Below are 23,672 nucleotides of genomic sequence, written 5' to 3'. Positions count from 1 at the left end.
AACAAGCTTTTGATGGTAGAACCTTGCGGGGAATTCTCCGTCTTTTCTCTACTGCAGCACAGTAAATAAAGTTACAAAGCCAGTGTTTACAGTCTGAATTAGAAGCTACCATCTTGTTTGTTTAGGCAAGACTTAAAATGTTCAAACATAAGAAAAGCATTCTCAAAATACAAATACAGAGAGTCCACACACGTTAATGGGTGGAACTTTACGATATCTGATGGGTCAATTATTCTCATTTAACAAGACAAGTGAACAACAGTCTGAAGCGTTAAGGAAAGCAGCACATATATTAGAGTCTGGAAAGCAAATCAACCATGAAAGAAAAACAAAAAGGGATAGAAAACTTGATATAGAAAATTAAGCATGAAAAGACACAAAATACCAAATGATTTTACAGCTATTAATGGTTAATAATATAGAACAAAATTTTAAGGCACTTTGTACAGCCTTGCTGCAGACTCAAAAGGAAGAGAGAATGAGTTCGAGTAGGTCAGGAGTGAGAAACAACACTGGCAACACCCTGAGCCTTCCAAATGTCGTAGAAAAAAGTGAAGCAGGCTGAGTGAAGGTGAGTAAGTCTGCTCTCCTGGGTCTCAGTGGGCCTGGGGCAGATGGGGCCAGTCTAACCTGACTGGGCTTGGGTAGCCAAAGCGGCTGTGTCAGATCTGAGGACAGACTTAAGGGACTTGATGGCTTTTCTAAGCCAACCTCAGCAACACTTCCAACACTCAATCCCAGAACTGCCTGGACTGGAAAAGCCCTTTAAGATCATCGAGTCTAATCATGAACCCAATACTGACAAGTCCCCGACTAACCCATGTCCCTCAGCACTGTGTCTACACGACTCTTCAATCCTTCCAGGGATGGGGACTCCACCACTGCCCTGGGCAACCCCTTCCAATGCCTGAGAACCCTTTCAGCAAAGAAATTCTTCCTCACATCCCATCTCAACTGCCCTTGGTGCAACTTAAGGCCATTTCTTCTTGTCCTGTTACTTGGCATTGATTGAAGAGACCAAATTTCAAAGCTTGATGTCAAGCCTTGGAACACGTCTTACAAGCTTTTTCACATTTTTATCTAGCAGCCTTTGTCTGAGAGTTTTACCTACTCTTAAAACAGGTCAAGCACAAGTTGAATGGGCTGAACAAAGCGGTGACCTGTCCTGTGAGTTTTATAAGTCACATAAACTCTGGAAATGACACCTGGTAACTACTTTGACTGTGGCCTAAGCTTTGCTGTGGTATTACTGATCAAGTACTGCTACCCCCGGGCTGTGGTTTCACCCCAGCTGGAGTCTGAACACTCCCTGAGGCACTGCAGTCATCAGTCTGAAGGTGACAGGACACGATCACTCTGTTATGAGTAGGACCCAAACAGAATTTGAAAGGCCCTGTTGAGCATCACCTCTTTGGCTGACATGCATTTACTGATGTATGATCGTCAATATTCCCTGTTATAAAGTGTGTACAATTAATACTACTAATAATTTACAGATTACACACATGGCTGAGTTTCTCAAGAGTTTCCTCAGCAATTTGAAGAAGCTGGGCTCAATTCACCTCTGGCACTGAGAGGTGTGACATCACTTAGCATTTGCTCACTGAAGCACCAAACTCTGACAATAAAATGCTGTTGTACTCACTCTCTCATTACATGCTGCAAGACACAAAATAAGAAAGGTAACTGCCTGTGTCAGGGATTGCTTACTGCACCTTATCTTACCATAAAATATACTCTGAGAGCAATTCTGTGCTAGTGCTGCCTGCTATGTGATTATTATACACGCTGCCTGAAGATAATGCTTGTGATATTTCAAAAATGATGACATGAAATAGCTCAAGCTGTTTCTTTATTTTCTAAAAATGCCCAGTTTTTCCTTTTACTGAAGAAGAAAAAAAGGAAAAAAGATTATGAGAAAACCTTGTATTCTTCCAAAGCCAAATGAGCTGGTCAGGGAGAATCAGCTGTGTGACAAGTTAATCAACTACAAGCAAGAGTTTGACACTGGAGGTACTTCCTACTGTCAGCTTACATAGAGATAAAGACACAGACTCAGCGTGTCTCCACATCTGATCACTTGCTGGTTACTTATGAATGCTGCATCCTGGCATATATTGAACAGATCTTTGAGGAATTTTGCTCCTGACCAGGAACTGTCATGCAGGTCAGCATCAAAATCAGAGTATACACCATTTCTGAACTGCTCACTGGGGACTCTGAACTCAAACAACTTCCACCTCAGTAGTGTTCCAATAGGTGGTCACAACAGGGCAAAGGAAAGCAGAGCAGCCTGGTCAAGGGGAGTCAAGCACAAAGGGTTGAAGTACACTGGTTAGGACCACTGTCCCAAAAGAAAGAGAACAGAAAAATCAGAAGAAAAGTGTTGACCCAGTGGCCATCTGCAAGAAACAGAAGCCTCTTGTGTCAGTCTACTGGTCTGAATCAAATTCTTGTGAAAAGGCAGTTTGAGACTTTAGCCAAGCTAGTGTCAATTCAGATCAAAGTCAGAGCCTTGGAATGAAATCCATACTCCAAGGATGATTTTATGTTCAATCTCTAACTCTCCTTTCCCTGATCTCCTGCTGGCCCTACCAGACTGAACTCCAGGCTACCTTTGTAGAGCACCCAACTTGTGCTTTCCACAAGTTGCCTGTAGCTGAGCATCTGGCCCACTGAAGGTTACAAGCATGCTATTTTATTTCCCCTCTTGATTTATTTGAACTGCCCTCGTGTAATCCCATTCCTCAACTATAAAAGAGAATGAAACTGTTTATGTGGGTTTATTGGGTGATGTCTGCTTGACAGATGTCTGTACTACAACAGCTGCATACATGTGGTGTCTTTGGCATTTGTGGTCTTTAAAAGCTTTACTTTTATTTCTTTTAACACTTCTGACTTCATAAAAACGAGTATTGTCAGGATAAATTCTGTTCTCTCCAAAATTAATTTATGCTTCAATATCTCTAATTAAAAGAAAAAAGGGAAAAAATACACAACCTCACATATTTCTCAAGGCCTGTTGATTCCTCTCCATCTTTTAAAAGCATCACTTCAACTGGCTTAAGTGAGAAGGACATGAATACACCAAGTTGAGAACTCAGCCACAGACCTTGCCTGTCAGTAACCAGATTTCATAACAGAATGTGCATCTCATGATTATTCAGGGTTTCACCACCTTCCAACACCATCAACTACTCTGCAACAAGGGTTGGGAATGGTTGGGAGCTATCCAGAAAAGAAAGGGCTCTGTGGAAGATACTTTATATAGTCTCGCTTTAGTCACCTATATAACCAATTCCATAGTCACTCTACAGTCCACGGAGGAACAGTTTCTCCTAAAGAGCAATTCAGAGCTTCTCTCTTTAGTGACCAGCCTGTGAACCTCCTAAGTCAACAGGTTAGTATGAACCCTCCGCTATATTTCTTTACCATTCCACAAAGTTTGCTCATGCTACTCCCTTAAAATGACACTCAAGCAAATTAACCTTATTTGGAGCTTTGTCTGATGCAAGTCACTTAAATTTATGACCCTAGTGAAACCTCTATTTCTTCATTGTCATTCACCCAAAAGCTCCAACAGCACTTCCTGCCCTAACCCACAGAATATGCAGGAATTAATCTAGTGTTGCAACACGGCACAATGGGAAGAATATTCTTGCTGTGCATCAGCCAACTTCTTTCATGGCAAATTCAAAAGGGGCAGTTGTTCAGGGTTGAATACACAACTGTGTAACCCAGCCTAGATTTGGCCCTTGGTCTTCATACTGAGCCATCATTATGGGCCAAGTGTTTCAAAACCTCCCTCCCCACCCCAAACCCAAGAGCCTCAGATTAAAAGCGTAGCCCATCTCTTAAGAACATGATCCAACTTTCAAAGGCACCAAGCATTCTGTACAAAGCCAGAGAACCTTAACTTTAGACTCTGGCTTCAAAGATCTTGGCAAAGGCTTTTAAGACTCTCTTTTTTTTTTTTCTCTGAGTCCCATGATGTAAACTTCATGGAATTCAGCTTAGGGATTTGGGGTGAAAGCTTGAAGTGACTCTGCAAATCCTGAGAATCAGGGCACTTCAGGTTTGCTGCTTATATGAACACTAAGCCATGTCTTCTGGTCTTACCAAGACATACATTGCAGTTTAATTATGCACTAAAACTAGGTAAAATAGAGCCCTTTTATTCATGTTTTCCTCCACATCCCCAATTTATATGAACATACTGATAGTCTGAAAAAGTCTTTTTAATACCCTCTTTAAAAGTGTGTTTTATGCTCTTTAACCTATTTGCAGGCTTTTAAGATTCTGCAGGGATCACTACGAGACCTGCCAAAGCTGAACTGGTATTCAGGAGAATACTGTAGCTCCATGTAGAGTTTGAATGAACCTAGAAGACAATTTTCATTCAGGGAACTGATCTAAACAACAAATAATAAAGTCAGCATTGTCGCAATGGGTTTTGTACATGAGAAAGGACTGGAACATATGAGATGACGCTTAGAAAATGTGACCTATTTGGCATCAAGTATCGGGTTTGTGTAACAGCCTTACCTGCCACTGCCAATTGAAGGAAACGCAATTGATTTCAGCTTCTTTTCATCAGCCAGAGCCAAGCAGTTCTTCACCGTCTTTTCCAGCAGCTCCTCGCACTTGTCTGAGCCCCAACCTGGGCTGTTACAGTGGATCACAAATTTTGCAGGCAATCCATGGCCAGCGCTGACAACAGCTAGTAAAAACCGAAAGTGAAACGTCAATGTTTTCCTCTCCGTGGGATTAAAAGAGTGCCTATGTGATTAAAATAGCAAACAACTGACAGACATTCCTTTAGCTCCTCTGAATGTTTCAGATTACAAATCACACAGCCTTAAATATAACAACATGATTACAGAGGCTTTGTATTTTCCATTTCCAGCTGCACTTTGCCGTGGTAATTTATAAATCACAGTTATAATTGATCTTATTTTAGAGAGAGCAAGAATTCACGGCTGACATCAAAGCAAACACATTAATATTGAGGATTTTGCAAACTTGTGTAACGTGTAAGGAAGAAGGCAGTGATCTGTTAGAATGTAAACCTGTTCAAGGGGTGATCTTGCTTTGCTTTGGTTTATTGCAGAGCTACAGTGAACATCAGGATGCTGGAGAGTCGCACCAAGTTATGACTTGTGTGACCTTCAGCTACTTCTGCTAAATACCCAGTTTGTTTAGCTAGCTTCTGGGCACACTGCAGCCCAAGCTAATAGCACTAATTAGTGCTCTGCAAACTGGTAAAGAAGGCTGGAAAAGAGGTGAATTAAGATTTTTTTGCTTTCTTTTCAGCTTTGTTTCTGAGTAATTGTAAAGAAGACATTTTGTGTGATTTCAAGACTTTGGGCCTGGTCTTATTCAGACCTTTTTGTAGATGGGTCATCCACTTAAGACCACTTAAACAACACTGGTTTTAGTTTCTCTCTTCCATCACATTCCTGATGGATGGTTGGAGAGGATGGATTTATAGATTTACAATGTTTGATTCACACTGTTTATATACCAACAGGCAAGGCCTTGTATGTACAAAGAAATGAAGATTTTTTTTACCATGCTAATCGTGTATTATCACCACGATACTACCATGGAGCTGTGGGGACTCAGAGGATGCAGCAGAGACTGCCTAGAAACTACTGCCAGCCAGGGGTTCTCCAGAGAAGAAGCCTTCTCTCAACAGGAGAACACATTCTGGATTCACCACTTCCCATCAAGAGCAACAACAGATTCTGCTCAGCCTGACAGAAAACAGGGTAAGATGATCACTGCCATTGCTGAACTCACAGGTCTGTCCTTTAATTGTCCAAGGCAATTAAAAAGCCTTGTAGCTTTGGTTTGTTACAAAAAAATATTAAATAAAAAATAAAATGGGAAGAAAAATGCCATAATCAGAAGCTGAAGGAAAAAAAAACCCCACCTAGTTGAAATCTCTCAAGAGTATAGACTGAACCTTCACAAAGAGTCAGCCCTCTAACATGCATGCTTTGGGAAATAATCATATGTAGCCACAAAAGTATAAATAGGTATAAAGTGGCAGCTTATGTCTTCAAAAACAATAATAAAAATGCCAATAATAAAAATAAAATCAGGTTTGTAAAGGTGCTTAGAGGCCAGAAATCATCTGGAATTCCATTTTGGAATGTTTATGAGGCATTTTATTATTTAAGTATAGTAGAAATAACTCTTGGAGCACGATCATCACATATGGATACTATCCTGTAACTGCTGTAGGAAATAGAAAATAGACTTTGTCACACTGCATTCTGAGCAGAGGTTAATCAGAAGAACACATTTTGAAGGACAATGGAAGCACCAGCATTGACGTTCTTATGGGTTTGCAGATTCTCAACATGTTGAATAGACTCAGTGTTAGGCAACGTTAATTTGTCATAATGTGCAACTAAAACGTTGGCAGGTTCGGAATACATCATAAATCCAAGCAAAATCTATTAAAAGCAGCTGACATATCTCTAGTCAGATGTGAAATGTGGATAATATCTTCATCCTGAAAGAATAAAACACTCTATTGATACGCATCACTAACTTTAATATTTCTCAGGGAGTGTTTTCTAGGGTAGTCATTAATTCAGTCATTAGGATTCTGTTGAGGACAACTGTTAATTACCAAGAGCAGTTGTCCCCTACTTCAAATGCAAATGCTCTGACAGGGGAAGCTAGTTATGCTTTTGCTGTAGAAACAGAAAAAGAGAACCATGGACACAGTGTGTGCTGGTTACAATTATATTCCAGGTAGAGATCCTGGTTATTGATAGATTAAAAGGAGAGAAAAATCTGAAAACTGGATATCTGTATGGCTGAGAAATTGATGTGTAGCAATTCTTCTCCAGAGTGCTCCAACAAGTCCCTAACAGCCAGTTTCTCCTGGTGTAGTGTAGAGCTCCCCATGGGGTAAGGCTGCCAAGCAGCCCTCAGATCTGAGGGATGCACTGATGGCTGAGTTAAAAAAAATCTCTCCTCTCCAACTTGTAACTTATTTATGAGCAGTTTGGTCTGGGCTGATAGGGAATACTGTAGAGAAGTAAGAAGAAAAAAATGTGACTAATTGATTCTACATATTTTTGCAGAACAAGATTTCCAAGAAAAACTTAATAAAAATTTTAAAAAGCAAGGGAAAAAAAAAACCCAACAAACATATTAAGCACCAGAAGTAAACAGTTGTAATTTTTCCTGTCAGAGCTGAAGTCTTACATCTCCCCTTCAGCTTTAGTTAGAATTCGTTTACAAAACTGTGCACACTGTATTTATTTTTACAGCATAAACACAGATGGCAGAATCAGCCTCCTATATGAACAACATGTATCAGCAATTTCACAGATGGTGTAAAATTACATATTGCCATCACCAAACTTTATTACTCAGAGAGTAGATTTTTCCTCAGATATTACATAAATTTTGATAACTAGGCATCAGAAAGTCATAAGCTTTTATAGTGATGATTTTTGCACTGATTAAACAAAGTACCCAAGCAGATGCTTAACTTTAAGCACGTGCTTAAGTTCAGTGAAAGTCAGTGGCATTGCAGCAAAGGGGATGGTTAATAGAGTTGGACTCAACTGTTCTGAAAAATAAACATCTCATTAATTGCTTTTCTGAACTGTGCCCTTAATAATCATAGAATCATGGAATGGTTTGGGTTGGAAGGGACCTTAAAGATCATCCAGTTCCAACCCCCCTGCCAGCAGCAGGGACACCTTCCACTAGACCAGGTTGCTGAAAGCCTCATCCAGCCTGGCCTTCAACACTTCCAGGGAGGAGCAGCCACAGCTTCTCTGGGCAACCTGTTCCAGTGTCTGACCACCCTCACAGTGAAGAATTTCTTCCTAATATCTAATCTAAACCTCCCCTCTCCCAGTTTAAAGCCATTTCCCCTTGTTTGGTCATTAACTGCCCTTATGAAAAGTCCTTCCCCAGCTTTCTTGTAGCCCCTTCAGGTATTGGAAGGCTGCTATAACCAACTGTACCCGTGAGTAACCTGCTTTTACTCGTCATACTCCATCACTACACCATCGCCCAGACTCTTTGGTGAATGTTACCGAAGATGCAACGTGTATATTTTAACTCTGGGGAATAGAAATATCACTTAACCCATAAAAGTTGGCTGCAGTCAGCATGAATCAAGCTCTGCAGTAGAAGGAGCTCGGCTGGCTGAGTGCAACGACTGTCGCAGAGAGAGAAGCCCGTGCCCGCCGTGTTCTGTTTGGGGTTTTCCGAAGCGCAGAACCTCACCTCCAGCTATGTCCAACGGCCCGTTCTTTTTGCGAAGCTCAATGACAGCTTCCACAAACTCCTTGCCGCCTTTCTTTTCCAAAGTGCTCCCTGAACAGAGAATTGTTATTTTACTCCTCTGATCGCAGGTTTCCACGGCAGACATGTGACTCATCATTATTTTATATTACATCACGCTAGAGTTTTCTGCCCAAACATATTTTTTTTTTTTTAATTTTTTTTTTTTTTTTTTTTGGGGACTGCAAAGTAAGATCTAAACCTTTTGGGACTTCAGAATTAGCTAGTCATTAAAAACAACAACAACAACAACAGAAAGAAAAAAAACCCAAAAAAGACAACCCTAACAACCCAAAAACCTCACATTGGTATCCCTTGCTAACATTCTCAGACTCTGATTTTAATGTCAAAACATCTGACATGACATCCCTACCTCCTTCCTTATCATGAAGCATCTGTTAGTGTGAAATGTTCCAGAAGAAAGGGCTAGTTCAAGAGTGGTTGAAGGTTCATAACTCCTTCCCCTAAGATTCATTTCCCCTCTCTCTTTACAAATTGTTTTAAAGAATTTGAAACTCACCTGATCTTGGTCCCTGACCCCAACAGGTGGCACCAGGAATGAAACAGTCTCGTGAGTGCAGCGGGCTGCTTTACTTGGTAACTGCCCAGCTTGTTGAGCCACCTTTAACCAAGAGGAAGAGCCTCAGAAATAAGGAGAATCTCTAAGGAACATATTCCTCCAATGAAACTTCTCTAACTACAGCTAAGGAGCTGGACAAAGTCATTCTGGGAGGAGAAGAGCTGTGCAGCATTTCAGGGCAACCAAAAGGTATGCTGTTTACAAAGGCAGTCCATCGCTAAATGGTTTAGATCTTATTTTGCAGCTCTAGTTTTAAATATTAATACAAAAAAAAAATAACAGCCCAAGAAAGTATTTTCCTAACTACATAAACATCCCACATAATTTTGTACAGTGCATATTAATTATAAAGGTAGATAAGTAAAAAGCAATGATATCATAAAAGCTCTGATTTGAGATATTACTTTGAAAACCCATTTCCAAAAAATTCAGAATTAGGATCTTTAAAGATCTAGACATTTATTTGGTGAAACCCCTTGCTTTCACTGATGAAGAAAGAAAAAACAATGCATTTTCTGATGGAAGTGCACATACTATATGCTCAAGGAAGCAGAGCCCCTCCTCCAAGATTCAGTTTACTAAACAGTTATAGCTCTAAGGACCTCAAGATGCTTTTGTTTTGACACCATTGCTAAATTTTTTCCAAAACAAAGATTAGAAGTTGAAAACAATGCATTTATTTGTTCATTCAAAAACTGACTCTGTGACCCTGCCTCTACTTTGTTATTGGCAGTTTATTGCTTTTGGGGAACAAAAGCTGAGGACAATTAAGAAATGTATGCCTTTTTTTTTCCCATAACCAATTCACAAGGGGTGTTTGCCAAAAGCTGAACTGTAAGGTCAGACTGTGTAGGTCAGAGCTCTTTGTGCTCAGTTAAGCTTTTTTTATAGAAATACTTTGGTTTAAGTTTATTCAAACTCCTCACTAAACATTTTCTGAAACTCAAAGTTATCTATCTCTGTGCAAATGAGTGGAAGGCACCACTTTACAAATCTCTTAGCTAAGACAGCAATGGCTTTATGTGTAGCAGCAAGGTGTCTTTCCAAGCGTGTTAGGACAGGAGATCCAGTCGAGTTATATTCTTCTTGCATGTATTTCTACACCATTCCTATTTATATTTATACATATTCCAGTTACATTCCCCTTGAGTCCGTGAACTCAGATCAGTCCTAAACCCCATGACATTCATAATCCTTAATTTCTCTTGTTTCAAGGGGAAACATAATTAAGCCTTGTGCAGAACCTAGGAACAGAAAAGATCTATTAAGTAGGTCATTTCTTTTGCCATTGCAAAGCTGTTGTACATTTAATGGAATTTAGCCTAGTTTGGTTTAATTCAATCCAGAAGGATCAGCTTTTTCCCTTCTACTGGGAATTCATTTATAATTAAAAGCAATGAACAACCCTGTCAGTTTATCTCACCAAGCTCTCCTGAGCTCTCTTCTTGCAGATCTGGTACAAAGAAGAACAAAAGTAGTATTTGGTGTGAATCGGTGAGGTTTTTTGGATTTACTCCTCAATTATATTCTTCTTATTAATAGTGAAGGTTTATATTGAAATTACATTTCAGATCTATGTCGTAAATTAGCTTAATCTGGGAAAGGACATAGTGTATTTAACAGTTTTCCACTACATGAGCAAATTTCTTGATGGAAGTCTCGCTTCAGAGCCTCAAGGTTAGTAGCTTATTTGCTCACAGGCATAAATATGTGTCACTCCCATGAGAATAAGATCATTATCTCATGCTTTCCAAGCAGGCATTGGTATCAGTGTCGAAATCAGCGTTAGCATAAATTTAGGCTCTAAAATTCTCAGGATAAGCCCCCAGTACATTTAAAATTGTTAGGGAAAAAAACCAACCAAAATAATAATAATAATAATAATAAAAAAAATTTAGATGGGTAAAAGTTAATCATTGGAAGCTAAGCATTTGTGCACTTCTATTCTTTCTTACAGCAGTCAGAGGCAACAGGAACCTACACTAAGGAATGAGCAGTGCAGCTTTGAGAGATAATTTTCTTTGTAGGGTAGCAAAGCATTTCTTTGTCAAAGGGTGGGAGACAAGCACATTAATTAAACGAGTCTGACAGACTTTAGAAGCACATTCTTCAGATACAGGGTATTATAATACTTTTATTTTAATGTCTCTGCATAACATTTAGCCAGCCAAGTCACAGCTGTTCCTGATCCAACAGGCCATCCAGAGCCACATTCGCCTGCGTGTGACACAGAAAGCAGCCCCTTCAGCAAAGCAGGTGGTGTACCACACGGCAGCTCTGCAGCACGACGCGTGTCCCTCCAAGCCAGTGAAGAAACAGGACCTCAGGCGTGGAGGGAGACCATTTGCATAGCGATGATGAGGTTAAGATGAGATGTAAAACAGAGGCTGGGATCATAGGACTTTTTTTTTTTTTTTAAAGCATGGTGGGTCATCACCCTTATCAGCAACTTCTGTATTCAGCCCAAATTCGGATTTGCCTTCTTAAATTACCAAGGCAGTTCAGTTAAAGTATTGCTACCCTTTTATGAAATCCTTCAAAATGCTGTAGGCAGAATAGGGTATTACTAAGATAAGAGTTACTCAGGAGACACTTAAGATACTGAATTAAGATGTCTGTCATGTTTCCTATTGTGCCTTTTCTCATCAGTGTAGCTTAGATGAGCGACCGCCTGAAAAAACGTACGTAGCATCACTAGCCGTGTGAGGACTGTTGAGCTAGATCCAGCACGTCAGATGTGAACATCTGAAACTTGGCATGGAGAGGGTGTACTGGAACTGGTTAGAAATCTAAAGATCAAGAGTTAAACCATATTCAAGATAGGCATTTCACATGTCAAACAAACAACGTGGGAATTCGTTTTCCTTGGTCACATGCCTGCAGTGAACGTACTGTTCCTGCACTTCAAATTTTGGCGGTGCCTTCTATTGTTACTTCTGAAAGTCTGATTTGGTGATAAGAATAAAAACAAACAAAAAAAAATGCCTACTGAGTTTGCAATTATTCATTTCTTTTTATTATCAGTCAGGACTGCTGGAAGTGAGAAATGAATGCAAATCTGCGTAGCTACAACAAGCTTGTGGCTGCTGATTGACCATGCACACACATACAAACTCCGCAGCACTGAACTTGCCATTACCTACTTCACCACCGATGTAGAAGTCAGAGTTTGTCGGGTGAACGACAGCATCACTGTCGATCGTGGCAATGTCAGCCTGTACAACTTGCAACTACAACAGGTAAACAGATGTATATCAACCACGTTGGACAGAGACCCAGCACAGGCTCTACATTTACACATGTACCAACGTCCATATTTTCCTACCTTTACATCTCCAAACCTTGCGCCAAAGGAGTTGTGTGTGCAGGTGTGTGTAGAGAAAGGGTTGTAGGGAACAGGAGGAGGAATCTTGAGTATGACATGATCAAATAAATGTTAAAATGACAAGTCAGAGCAATCACATGAGATCATTTCCAAAGTTTTTTAAATCAGCTAATACCCCATTTCACTTTGCAGACACCTAGAACAATCAGTTCCCCACAGAGCATGACACTAAAATATGGAATCTGTTTTTTAAAAAAAAAAAGAAATTCAGGATCATCAAGCCAAACAAAATAACTAGTTTCTCCATTTTGTCAGCATCAATAAGCTGACAGGCACTAATCTTCACATGTATAGCGATTCATCATTTTGATTCTAAAAATGACAGTCTCCCTATAGAGGAAACCATGTATTTGCAGGGTTGTAATGAATTTGCTTAAAAAATATAAATGATCTCTCTTACATTTTAAGGATAAGGTATATTTACTAATTATGTGTTGGGATGGTTGAGACACCTGTTAAAATATACACATTTCTTAAAGGCTGATTTAAAAATTAGCCTTCTTAAATATTTTTCTTATTAAATTACATATGTACATTCCCATAGGAAATGAAGTAGTAGAACAATTATGGGTTGTATTCCATTAAGGAATAGGTAAAAAAAAAGGACAACAGCAGGTATAATCAAATAAGAAGGGAAGGCAGGAAATAATATATAAAAGTTAAACTTTTCTTTTGCTGAAGAACAGACTTTTGTTGAAGAAGGATTTTTTTTTTTCAATCTGGAACATGATAGAAGCTTTAAAAGCGATAAACCATCTATGCCAGTATCTACAAGTTGTGTTGGTATAGTGTCAATATTTGTTTTCAGCTCAATGTGAAAGTGACAGGGAGTAATGGAAGTGTAATGGAAACAAATTATTTGACTGAATTAAACATGAAATCAAGGTAGGAAAAACTTGGGGATAGTTAATTATTTCATCATTCCTCTAAAAATTTTATGCCTACTCTGAATATCAAAAAAACCCCTGAGATTGCAGGTAGAATGGAGAAACTGCTTATTTTGAAAACAACCTGACAAAAAAGTATTTTAGTCCTCAAAGTATCCAAATAAGAAACCCCCCAAAATAGCTAACAGTCACATATGATCATTATGGAAAAGAATTTAAATGATTTGTTTAAACTGAAATCAACTTAAAGACTAGCAATAGCTGCAAGAATTCAGATTTGGTGAAAAAATTCTTTGGAATATAGTTCTTCAACAAAATAGAACCTGCAAGATTTGAATTTCTGCTCTTATTAAATAAGTCCTAGAGAGTAAATTCTGGGTTCCATAATTTCCATGTGACCGTTAGTTGTGTCAACCCATGCCCCATTTACCTAGGTCATCTTTAAGGTCAATGTCAGCATTGGTAGGATTGATAATGGCCTCCACCTCGAAGCCGGCTAAATTACTGATTTCACTGTGAATAAGGTTCAGCTGAAAAGAAAAGCATGAGGTGGGAAATAACAGGACAGCTGGGAAATCACAGAGAAGCTGCAGAAAAGTGAGCTTTGCAACACAGATGGAGATAGCATCACTGCAAACAAATATGCAAAATAAAAGGCAGGTCATAAAGGAGGGTTATTATCCAAAAAAAAAAAAAAAAAGGATTCAAACACAAGACTCAAACATTGTTTAAACTGGGAAGACATGAATGTACCTGCTAACAAGCTCTAATTTGGCTTTATGCTGACCACTATTTGGGATTCTTATTTTGGCATTATAATAGGGTATTTGTTTCTCCTCAAAGTATAGATGAAGGACACCCTCATCATTCCTTAAGCATCAATTACAGAGATGTACCACGACTGTCCGGCACTGAAACTGGATAAACTCCTCCTTTAAGGCAGCAAACATGAGCGTATCTTGGAGAAAGCACATACTTGTCTCCAGTGATTCCTCCAGCCTAACGAGGGGACATGTTTCTTGTTCTTTCCTTCTTAGTGCTCACCATATTCTGTATTGCAGACACTTCAGCTTTCATTTGGACAGCTCTGTTGCCTTTGTGCGTGGCTGGTGACGTACAGTGAGCAGGCACCATTATGTGCTTATTGCTTCTAGTTTTTATTTGCTTTACCCTTTTGTCATCTAAGAAAATAGAGATTTTTTTTAACCCCACCTACTAATGCTCATTAACATTCTTGTATTTAAAGCATTGCTGTCTGAATCATGACAAAAATCAGAAGGATTTCTCAAGGTAAGGAAGTCAGCACAGATATCTAGAGATTAACCTCACATCTGCACTACATGTTCTTAAAAAGAATAAATGAAATACGAGGCAGTGCAGATTTCAACTTCTAGCAACACATTTTGAGCAAGACTTACAAACTAGTATATAAAATAAGAAGTCAATGAAAAGACCAGCCATGGTAACAAACTGATCCTGCCATGCCATATTAGGGAGGATGGTTTTTTGGAAGTGCTTAGAAGTCTAATTTCACATGCACCAAGTTTACTACTGCCAAAAGTTAAAATACTTTAGAGTGCAAAAAAAAAAATGTTCCAGACTCTTTCATATGGGGAAATACATTATCTTCAATATGCATTTTAAATGATCATTTCAGTAGCTAATTAGGCAATATGGAAAGCAGCTATGAAAGGGAAAGTTCTGATTCATTTATGCAAGTCCTGAAGCCAGCTGCAGTTAAGCCAGGCTTCCCTTCTAATCCAAAGCCCCTTGGGTTCAACCTATGAAGCAGAACATATACATTCAGGCATGGCAATTAATCTCATCAATAACTGAGTTTTCTCTCTTAGTTTGTAATCCATGTTCTGTAAACTCAACTCTTCAAGTCTTCTCCTTGTGTATGTTAATTTATTAACAGGGACTATGAGCCAATTCATCTAACCAGCACAAGTGAATGAGTCATTTAAGGAGGCCAACATCCATATATTTAAGTTTTATGAAAAAATTATTTCCATTTCATTCATGTGATTATATGAATTGACCTTCTTTCTCTTTTTAAAAGCCTGCAATTTCATCTAATTTGCATATGTTGCTTGAGTAAACTACGTTCCCTCAAAATATGGTGATTTTGGCTAAAAATGAGTGTAACTCAGCCCTGTTTTAAGTATGGGTCTGTTCAGGTATTTGTAATAAAATCTAAGAAAGTTTGCTTTCCAAATAGCTTAGAATCCTTTAATACTTCACACGTGGCGAGTTATTCATACTTGAGTTTGAGTCTTGAGTTTGACTACAAGCAACTGCTGTTTAAAAAAAAAAACCCAAACCAAACTCAAATGAAATCAAACCAAAATGTTAAAGAACCTTTATGAACTTTGAAATAAAAAAAAACAACAACAAAACACATGCACACACCAAAAGACTGTTTTGTGGAGACTTTGGTATGTTCCTAAGCATATTTTGTTCATTTTATAGGTGAATCTCTTTGATTCCTAATTTGGTGTTCTACTATTGGCTGCAGATCATTTTGATTTCAGACCTTTAATCTATTTCTGCACCTACTTGTATATGGGATTTACACAGCAACCAGCTGGTAATGAAAGTTGCAATTTAACAGTAATAACAAAATGCTTAAAAAGCTCTCCATCACTGACAGCATGCGTTGGCAGCTAAGTATTATCTTGCTAAATTTTGCATTTATTGTTCAATGCACTGTTAGGTATCTGATTGCCAAAATGAATTAAAAAAGAAAAAATAAAATTCAAAGTTGTCCCATAGAATTAAATCCTCCAGTGAGGAATTCTTGAGTTTTACTACCTAATAGTATGAAGTACGTATTAGACAGAAGTGATCCCCCTAAAGGGTCACTTTAAAAGAATAAATAGGCACAATTTGTATTTACATGTGCAACAAAGAATGCACATAACTTTAGGTAACATTTAAATTAAATGTTAGTTAGAAAAAATGCAGAGGGCACTTAGCACATCCATGAGTATTTTCTGAGCCAAGCCTTGCATTTCTTATTTCAGACAAAATTACCTTTAAAGTCTTGGAACTTTTTCTGGTATGAGTTTCATAGAGAAAACTGAAGATGCCTGTTGCAGACAACAAGCTTGAGGTCTCTCTGAAAGTCCAAACCCTAAGGCTTAGGCTTGAGGTCTTACAACTCTGCCTCTGCTCTGTAATTGTCTCAGGAAAACAAACTAGTTAATGTGCAGAATACCACGTTCCCATTGGGATGGCACTTGTAGGATGTGCAATCATTTACATATTAACTAGATTTTAATACTTAATTACTGCAGCACTAATACACTTTTACAGGTATAACTGAAGGGTTCAATTTCCTGACTTCTAACAACTTCTAGCTCAATGTCAGCAGTTACCTAAAAATTCAATGCAATAACAGTACTTTTTAAAAACTGAACAATACCCAGTTTTGCAACATTCTCATTTGCATTTTCAGTAATTAAAACTGAGGTTATTAGGAGGATGAAGAACCATTCTTGCAAATAAACCCCTTCCCTTTCCCTTCTGCAAATATGGAGCCAAGAAAAAGCTTTTTCCCATTAAACACGTATGAATTACGTGATAGTAAGAGCAGATTATTTTCTTCCTTCTCTGCATCTCATAAATGATTTCCTGATCTAGCAGATAGTGGTTTTGCAGACCAAAGAGACATCCTGTAAAGGTTTTCAAGGGTGTCACAGGAGGTTCCAAAGACACCAATTGTTTGTTTGGGCTTTTTGGTTCCAGGTTTCTGTGTTTGCACTGCAGTTTATTAAGAACACACAGAACATGAAATTATACTGAAAACAAATTCAAGAAAAATCAAATAACTGTGATTAATACAAATATTTTTGCTTTTCAAATGGAAAAGCTCAAAATGTTTTAACATATTGACCTTTCCTACCATCCATGTGAAGAGTGTAGCTGTGTTTCCATTTCACAAGTGGAGAAGGTAACAGAGAAAGAGGTGATTTACAGTTTCTCTGAATCAGCCAAATCCAGAAGCCAGGAGTCATGAGTCCCAGGCTTCCAGCTGAACCACCTAAACACGCTGCCCTTCCTACCCAAGAGATTCACAGATTTTTCCTTCCTCAAAAGGCTGTTTAAGGAGAGTGAGGCTATGCTGAATAGAAGAAAGGTCCTCCTCCAAACAGGCAAACACCTTCTGCCCTCACCTGCTTTGAAAAAAGCAACATGCACAAGTCTAAGGAATCAAACTACAACACTACTGTCCAGAACTGCTACTGAAGAAAATTATTAGTTCATTATGTTTATAAATACCATGTGGCACTAATTTAAGACCAATATAACAAAACTGATTTTTTTCTGTTAAGTGTCAGACTTAAAATTAGAGAAATATTTTTAAAATCAATATTATCTTTTAAACAGCAATTGCATGTAGAAAGAGCTAAGCAGAAGCATTTAACTGATTCAGAATCACTAGAGTTTTTTTTATAGATAATAGTTATATTTAAGTTGTAAATTTCAAAAATAAATAGCAATTATTTGAGATTTCCACGTGTCACTTAAATAATTAACCACCACCATCAATGAGATTGCAGTCTGCTAAACCTGCATGTAGCAGCAGACATCCTGTCACACCCCGGAGCCTCCTGGCCCAGGCAAAACACACCTCAAGTTTAGGAGAGAGGATGTATTCAACTCCCAGTGATTCCATGACTGGAAGTTTTGCCTTTTTTATCACAAGAATATAAAAATTATTTTAATAATTTTGAAAATAATTTCTGGGGAATGGTCTGAAATTATTTCTAGGAATAATCCTGCATAATACAGGTTTTTTTGGTTGTTTTTATGCTAAGTAAAACCTCTTTGATCAATACAGCACAAAGACTTTTGGCATTTTAAACTTTCCACATTTTCAGTATCAACATGAATGCTTAAAAGAATTAAGGTTGGTCTAAATGTGTTATTTTAGGGGTAAATCAGAACAAAGACATTAATGCATTCTTTATCAGCTCAAACTAGACAAGAATTTCATTTTTAACTCACATGTCATCACAGGACACAGAAAATTCTTGTATTTGTTAGACATACTTTTCTTAGATTTTGACACTAACCATTTACTGCCTCTAAAGACAGTTTCTCACAGGGAATCAAAAGCAAAATATAATCCGTGCTAGCCACATCTCAACAGCACCTATGCATTCTCTACCCCTCAGAAAATAATCCATTTCATTTGGAGTGTTCCCTCACAGGAGACAAATGGGGTTTCATTTTTCTTTTAATTTTTTCTTTTAATTATGTGTACTATATTACAAACAAAGGCTAACACCTGGCCCCTCTCATATGCAGGGCTAACTGACAATGAACCAATATGGGGATGGACATGTCATACCAGTAATTTTTTCAGGGGGCTGCACTCCAAGTGAATGAGAAAGCCAGGAAGTCCATTTCCCAGTACAAGGTACTCACTGGAAAGCTCTACAGCAGACACTGGCTTTACTCAGCACAGCTTAAAGCAGTCCTGGAGTTCATGATTCTCTTCCACTGAGCCCAACAGCAAAGCCATATTGATTTGCTGGGTCAGCCTTGCTGGAACACAACACTACATCTTAATACAGGTTTCCTATGGTAACTAAAAGGAGTTCAAGATCAGGTCCAGAAGTCTGACATTACTTGTTTTCATGAAACAGTAAGGTAGTTTATAAATTTTGGGTTCTAATTTAGTCATCAAAATATTTTTAAAAATATGTTCAAAACCACCCCCTTAGTAGTTGTCAAAACAACCTACCAAACCAGCAATCTAGCCCTAGCCTTAAAGTTAAATGTGGAAAATCAGAAGTCTTGTGAAAAAATAAGGTTACTCTCATGCATGTTAAACTTAGCAAACAAACTGTGGAAGGATAAATGGAGAACAACCTCAGTATGCAATAACAATGAGTCAGAGGAGATACATTCCACAATGGACAATGGCTCATCTTTTATGACTTACAACACAATGATCTGATTACTGAATGATAGAAGAAAGATGCAGTTTTACTGAACAAAATTTTGTATCACGAACTAAAGGCAGGTTTCATGATCAAAGACCGAATTCATTTAATGAATTGTCTCTTTAAATGGATCCTCTCTTTAAGCAGATAGTTTTTGTATTAAACCACCCCATGTTCCAAAACATATTCACAGGGAAAAAAGGATCATTGACTTCTAGCTTTTCATAAAAGCATCATTCATTACTACACAGCATTAACTTCTGTAAATAACAAAGCAGAACAAAACACAAAATCGCCATTATGAACAAATATCTAAAATAGGTTTTGATAAAAACCTCTAAGTCATTTACATCAGCAATGAAGTGGGCTGCCCATTGGAAAAAGACATTTTATTCTTAGATTAATCTCATCTTTGGCAGAAGCTTAGCTGTAATGATTATGCTCTTTATGAATAAGGCGAGACAGATTACAAGCACACAGGCTTTCTTTCCTTCTATTTGAGTTTTTAATTATGTAGCCATATGAAGACTCATTTATTTACTTTTAAAATGTTCTTTAAAACGTTGTTTCAGAGAATTTCGTTGTTGAAAAACTAATATTGTACATCTCCACAAGTGCTCAGTGGGGAAATGTCCATTGTACTTAGACGTTTTGGGGAAAGGGGGGGCATTCCCTAAACAATGCTGAAAATTAAGTATTTATTTATAAAAATGCAGGAGCATACCTTCTGGCCAAGAAACAGACTTTTGGTGGACAGGACTGTGAAACCATCTGCAGGAGTTCCCTCTGTTGTACTGTCAGCACTGGCTGATTTGCTCACTTCTCCCTGTTTCTTCTTCCCAAAAATATAGTTAATTAGTTAACTCAAGGCTGAGAGAAAAACATTGTTTAATAACACTAAGATATATGACATGCCATAAATCCTTACCAGGCAATAAAATGCCAGGACAAACACTAGTGCTTGGATTTTATCCTTTAGTCTGACTAAAGTGACTGATTACAGCTGAAGGAATCAATAGGAAAAGTGATCTCAATGTCTGCATATCTACATAAGCCTTCTCTTGCCTAATTCAGATGACAGTCATCTTAAATGTTGCAAGAAAACATATAAACAACCCCAAACTTGTAACAGCTTTCTAATGGTTTGTGTGGAAAAAGATAATGTATCTATTTTTATGTGTGGGCAGACATTGTTTTTAAGGTAAAAACTGACTTATAGTGCAAATTTTCTCTCTCTATGAAGGGAAATGCTCCTAGATTTCACCAACTTATTTGTAGAAATACTGCTTTGAAATCTGCCCATCCTTAAAGCCAGTGGCAGAAGTTGACATCTACTTTCTACCTGCCTAGTAGTAGCAAATGGGCTGAAATTTTCTCTGTCTTGTTTAATGTGATCTCTTTCATCTTCAGTAAAACTGTAGTTGGTGGAGAGGGAGCTCCCCTCAACTACCATTCCTTTTTTCACCTGTATTACTGAAATAAAATGATAGGTTTCAGGAATGAATTGATTCACTGAATAAGAAATAAGAACTAGGAACATTTTGAAAAGCGTGCTTCATGAAGACAGTGAATTGACTGCTGTGGTTATAAACTCAATTGGTGCCCCAAATAACTTTATATTTTCAATAAAATCACTACTTATGATTTCATATAATATTTGGTGCCTCAGCAATACGTATGCTGAAGGTAAAAAGCACACCTGGAATATTTAGCAAATCACTGTTCTCTTATTGTCCCCTTCCAAAGTATATAAACTAAATCTGTGGCTGAGCAACTCAAATTACTTTGATACAAGGATATATTGGTGCTTCTATAAGCTGTAACCATGCTTTAATTTACACAAATGTTTTGCAACTTAGGTTTTCATGGGTCCTATTTCAATTCCACAGGAGTTTACTGTTAGCCAAATACCAATATAGTAAGCAGACAATACAGTTTATTGTGTGGAAGAAAAACAGAACCCCACAACAGACTTCCTGCTTTTGTAATCAAGGAAGGGAAAAAAAAATGCCAGATTTAGGGAAATTATTAGTGCACGGTTATTAGAACCACTGCACTTGAAATGTCAGCTACTAGGTGTTCTAAGAGAGAAAACTAAATTCAGCAGTTCAAAAACAAAAAAAAAGTAAAACCATCAGAAGAGTGACCATTAAACAGAGACACACAGGATGAATACAGAAGCTTTGTTTGACCTGGAAGGCAACTTTTCACATGCACTGTCCATTTCATGTGAAATTCATGTAGTTTTTTTTTTTTCCCTACTTTCATCATCTATTGCTTGACTGTAGTTGTTTTGCAAAAAATAATAATAATAATAATAATAATAAAAAAAATCCTTGGTTACATGTGCACACGTTAGAAAGATTCCCTACTTCTACAAACTGAGACTCAAAAAGAGAATCAAAAAATGTTCCCCTTAGCTTAAAAAAAAAGAAAAAAAAAAAGAAAAAGATGTTATTCTTAGTTTTCTCACATAAGAAAAATCATATCTTGGTTCTCTTGTTCTTCCCCTCACCTCCACACTTCATTTTGAATCAGTTTAATTAATTACTAGGAATTTAAAAAAACCCAAATCTAAACATGGAAGATTCTCATCTATAAGATATTAAAACCAGAGAGGGACATTTCTGGGTCTCCAGCTCAGCCAAAGAAATTCTGTGTTCCCACAATACGGTTTCTCTGATGCTGTAAGAGACTCAGCTACCTGCTCTAGCAGAATTGCATCCTACTTCTTGAGAAGTATTTCACCCTCTTTGGATTTCATCAAATCAACTAACTAAGAGGAAACTTAAAGCTGGAACAACAACAACAACAACAACTATTTAAAAAACCAACAATTAACATAAAAATACAACAGTTGGAAACAGAACTCTGCCATGCTAATGGCTGGGGATGTTATTGCAATGCAATTGATTTAGGCTGTTGTTGTTCTTCAATCTTTACAATTGCAAAATGCTGCTTTAGTGGGACTTCACTTTTGAAAAAAATACCTGGATCCAGTCTTTCTTGCAGACACCTATCAATAATTGAACAAAGTCCAAGGAAGTTTACTCTGCCTAGCCCAATGCAGGCACCTGCGCAGTCACAGCAAAGCTCCTCCTTCCATTGCTACCGAAGGTCTTGTTTGCTCACCAGTAAGGTGTAACTAGGAGAGATACCCTCTTCTGCCTCCAACCTGTGCCCACCTAACGACTGTTTCGTACAAAGAACAGAGTATTTACAGCCTGCCTGCCTGTCCTGCAGATTTATGCCACTTTGTGAGGGTTTTCAGACTTCCAGCTGCACTAGGGAGAGGGCAGCACTCCTCCTTCAGCATTTCCTTACCCTGCTACTGAAATCCCTGCTGTTAACAACACATGGATCAGAAAGTCTACCCTACATGATGCTCCCCTTACAGCTACTTCTAGCCAACTTGTTTGGGTTTCAAATAAACAGATGACTCTACCTTGGATTTCCTTGCCCCTTTCTTGCCGCCTGTTTTCTTTGATACAGTTTTTTTCTGTGATGGAGACTTTGCCTTCTTTGCAGGAGGTGGAGTGATGATGGCTTCCAGTTTTCCTTTTGATCCCCGCTTCTTTGCCAACAGCTCTGGGTGAATATTGGGTAACACCCCACCACTGGCTATGGTGACCCCTTTCAATAGCTAATAAATTAAAAAAAAAAAATAAAAAATACAGTTGTACATGACAAATTTCAGCATTTACTTCACCAATGAACAGAAAATGCAAACTTTGTACATTGCCTTGAGTTTTAACTGGTTCTTGTACGTTTCCCAACACATTATCCTTGAAGAAGAGAGACATGAAATGTATGAAATGGAGTTGATCATGTACTAGACTTTTACTACAAAGGGAAAGTGTATTCTTCTTGTGCATATGCTTGTGACTGTCAATATCTCTTGGGCTCACACCAGATCTGTTTCTGTGAAGCCATGCAATGAAGACTGTTACCCAGCTACCAGCAAACAGGACAGCCCTAAGCCACAGACATGAGGGCTTTGCAGGGTAGCCTGTGTGAGGGATGGGACCCCAAAGCCCATCTGCAACCTCTGGAGGACACAATATATGTCCCAATTGCTGAATTTTCTTGGAAGTGCATTTTTAAAACAGAATGTTTTTCTTAGAAAAAGAAACTTCAAATGGAGGGTAACATTTATACAAATCTCTATACCTGGAAGTCTTTCTTCAAAAAAAATCTTTAGGTAGTTGAAGAAAAGCAGATCAATATTCAAAAGTGTGCAGTTCATTCAAGCCTTTAAAAGCAGAGGTGAAATATATCATGTTCTGTATTTAAAACCACTTTAACCCATTTTTCTTTTTTTTATAGATCTAACTAGGACTAATTCACTATTTGGGAGAGTACAAACGATGTCATCAAAGTCCCTCAGGTACTCCCACCTTCTGATTTGTGTTTACTGCTCCCCAACCACAACTCAGCGAGGCTCCAAGCTTACAAAGGGCTGGTGAATGGAGAGTATTATCAGATTTCAGACAAAGACAGAAGGAGGTTGGTTTAGGGATATATATATATATATATATATT

At 38.1% G+C, this 23,672-nt stretch overlaps 1 protein-coding gene across 1 annotated transcript in view; it reads right to left on the bottom strand.

Annotated features, from left to right (window-relative positions):
* MACROH2A1 (macroH2A.1 histone) overlaps positions 1–22,774 on the bottom strand; it is a gene marked incomplete at its 5' end in the record, with an annotated part of 23,575 nt that extends 801 nt beyond the window's left edge. Inside the window, 5 exons of the mRNA XM_029087211.1 lie at positions 4,546–4,720; positions 8,266–8,355; positions 13,605–13,704; positions 19,856–19,963; positions 22,577–22,774. Coding sequence (XP_028943044.1) covers positions 4,546–4,720; positions 8,266–8,355; positions 13,605–13,704; positions 19,856–19,963; positions 22,577–22,774 — 671 coding nt within the window. The remainder of the gene's footprint in view (positions 1–4,545; positions 4,721–8,265; positions 8,356–13,604; positions 13,705–19,855; positions 19,964–22,576) is intronic.
* Positions 22,775–23,672: the final 898 nt, after the last annotated feature.

This window comes from Antrostomus carolinensis, unplaced genomic scaffold, assembly GCF_000700745.2.
Source record: "Antrostomus carolinensis isolate BGI_N321 unplaced genomic scaffold, ASM70074v2 scaffold25021, whole genome shotgun sequence".
Lineage (NCBI taxonomy): Eukaryota > Metazoa > Chordata > Aves > Caprimulgiformes > Caprimulgidae > Antrostomus > Antrostomus carolinensis.
The sequence above is the reverse complement of the archived record's forward strand: the minus strand, read 5'-3'. Positions and strand labels throughout refer to the sequence as shown.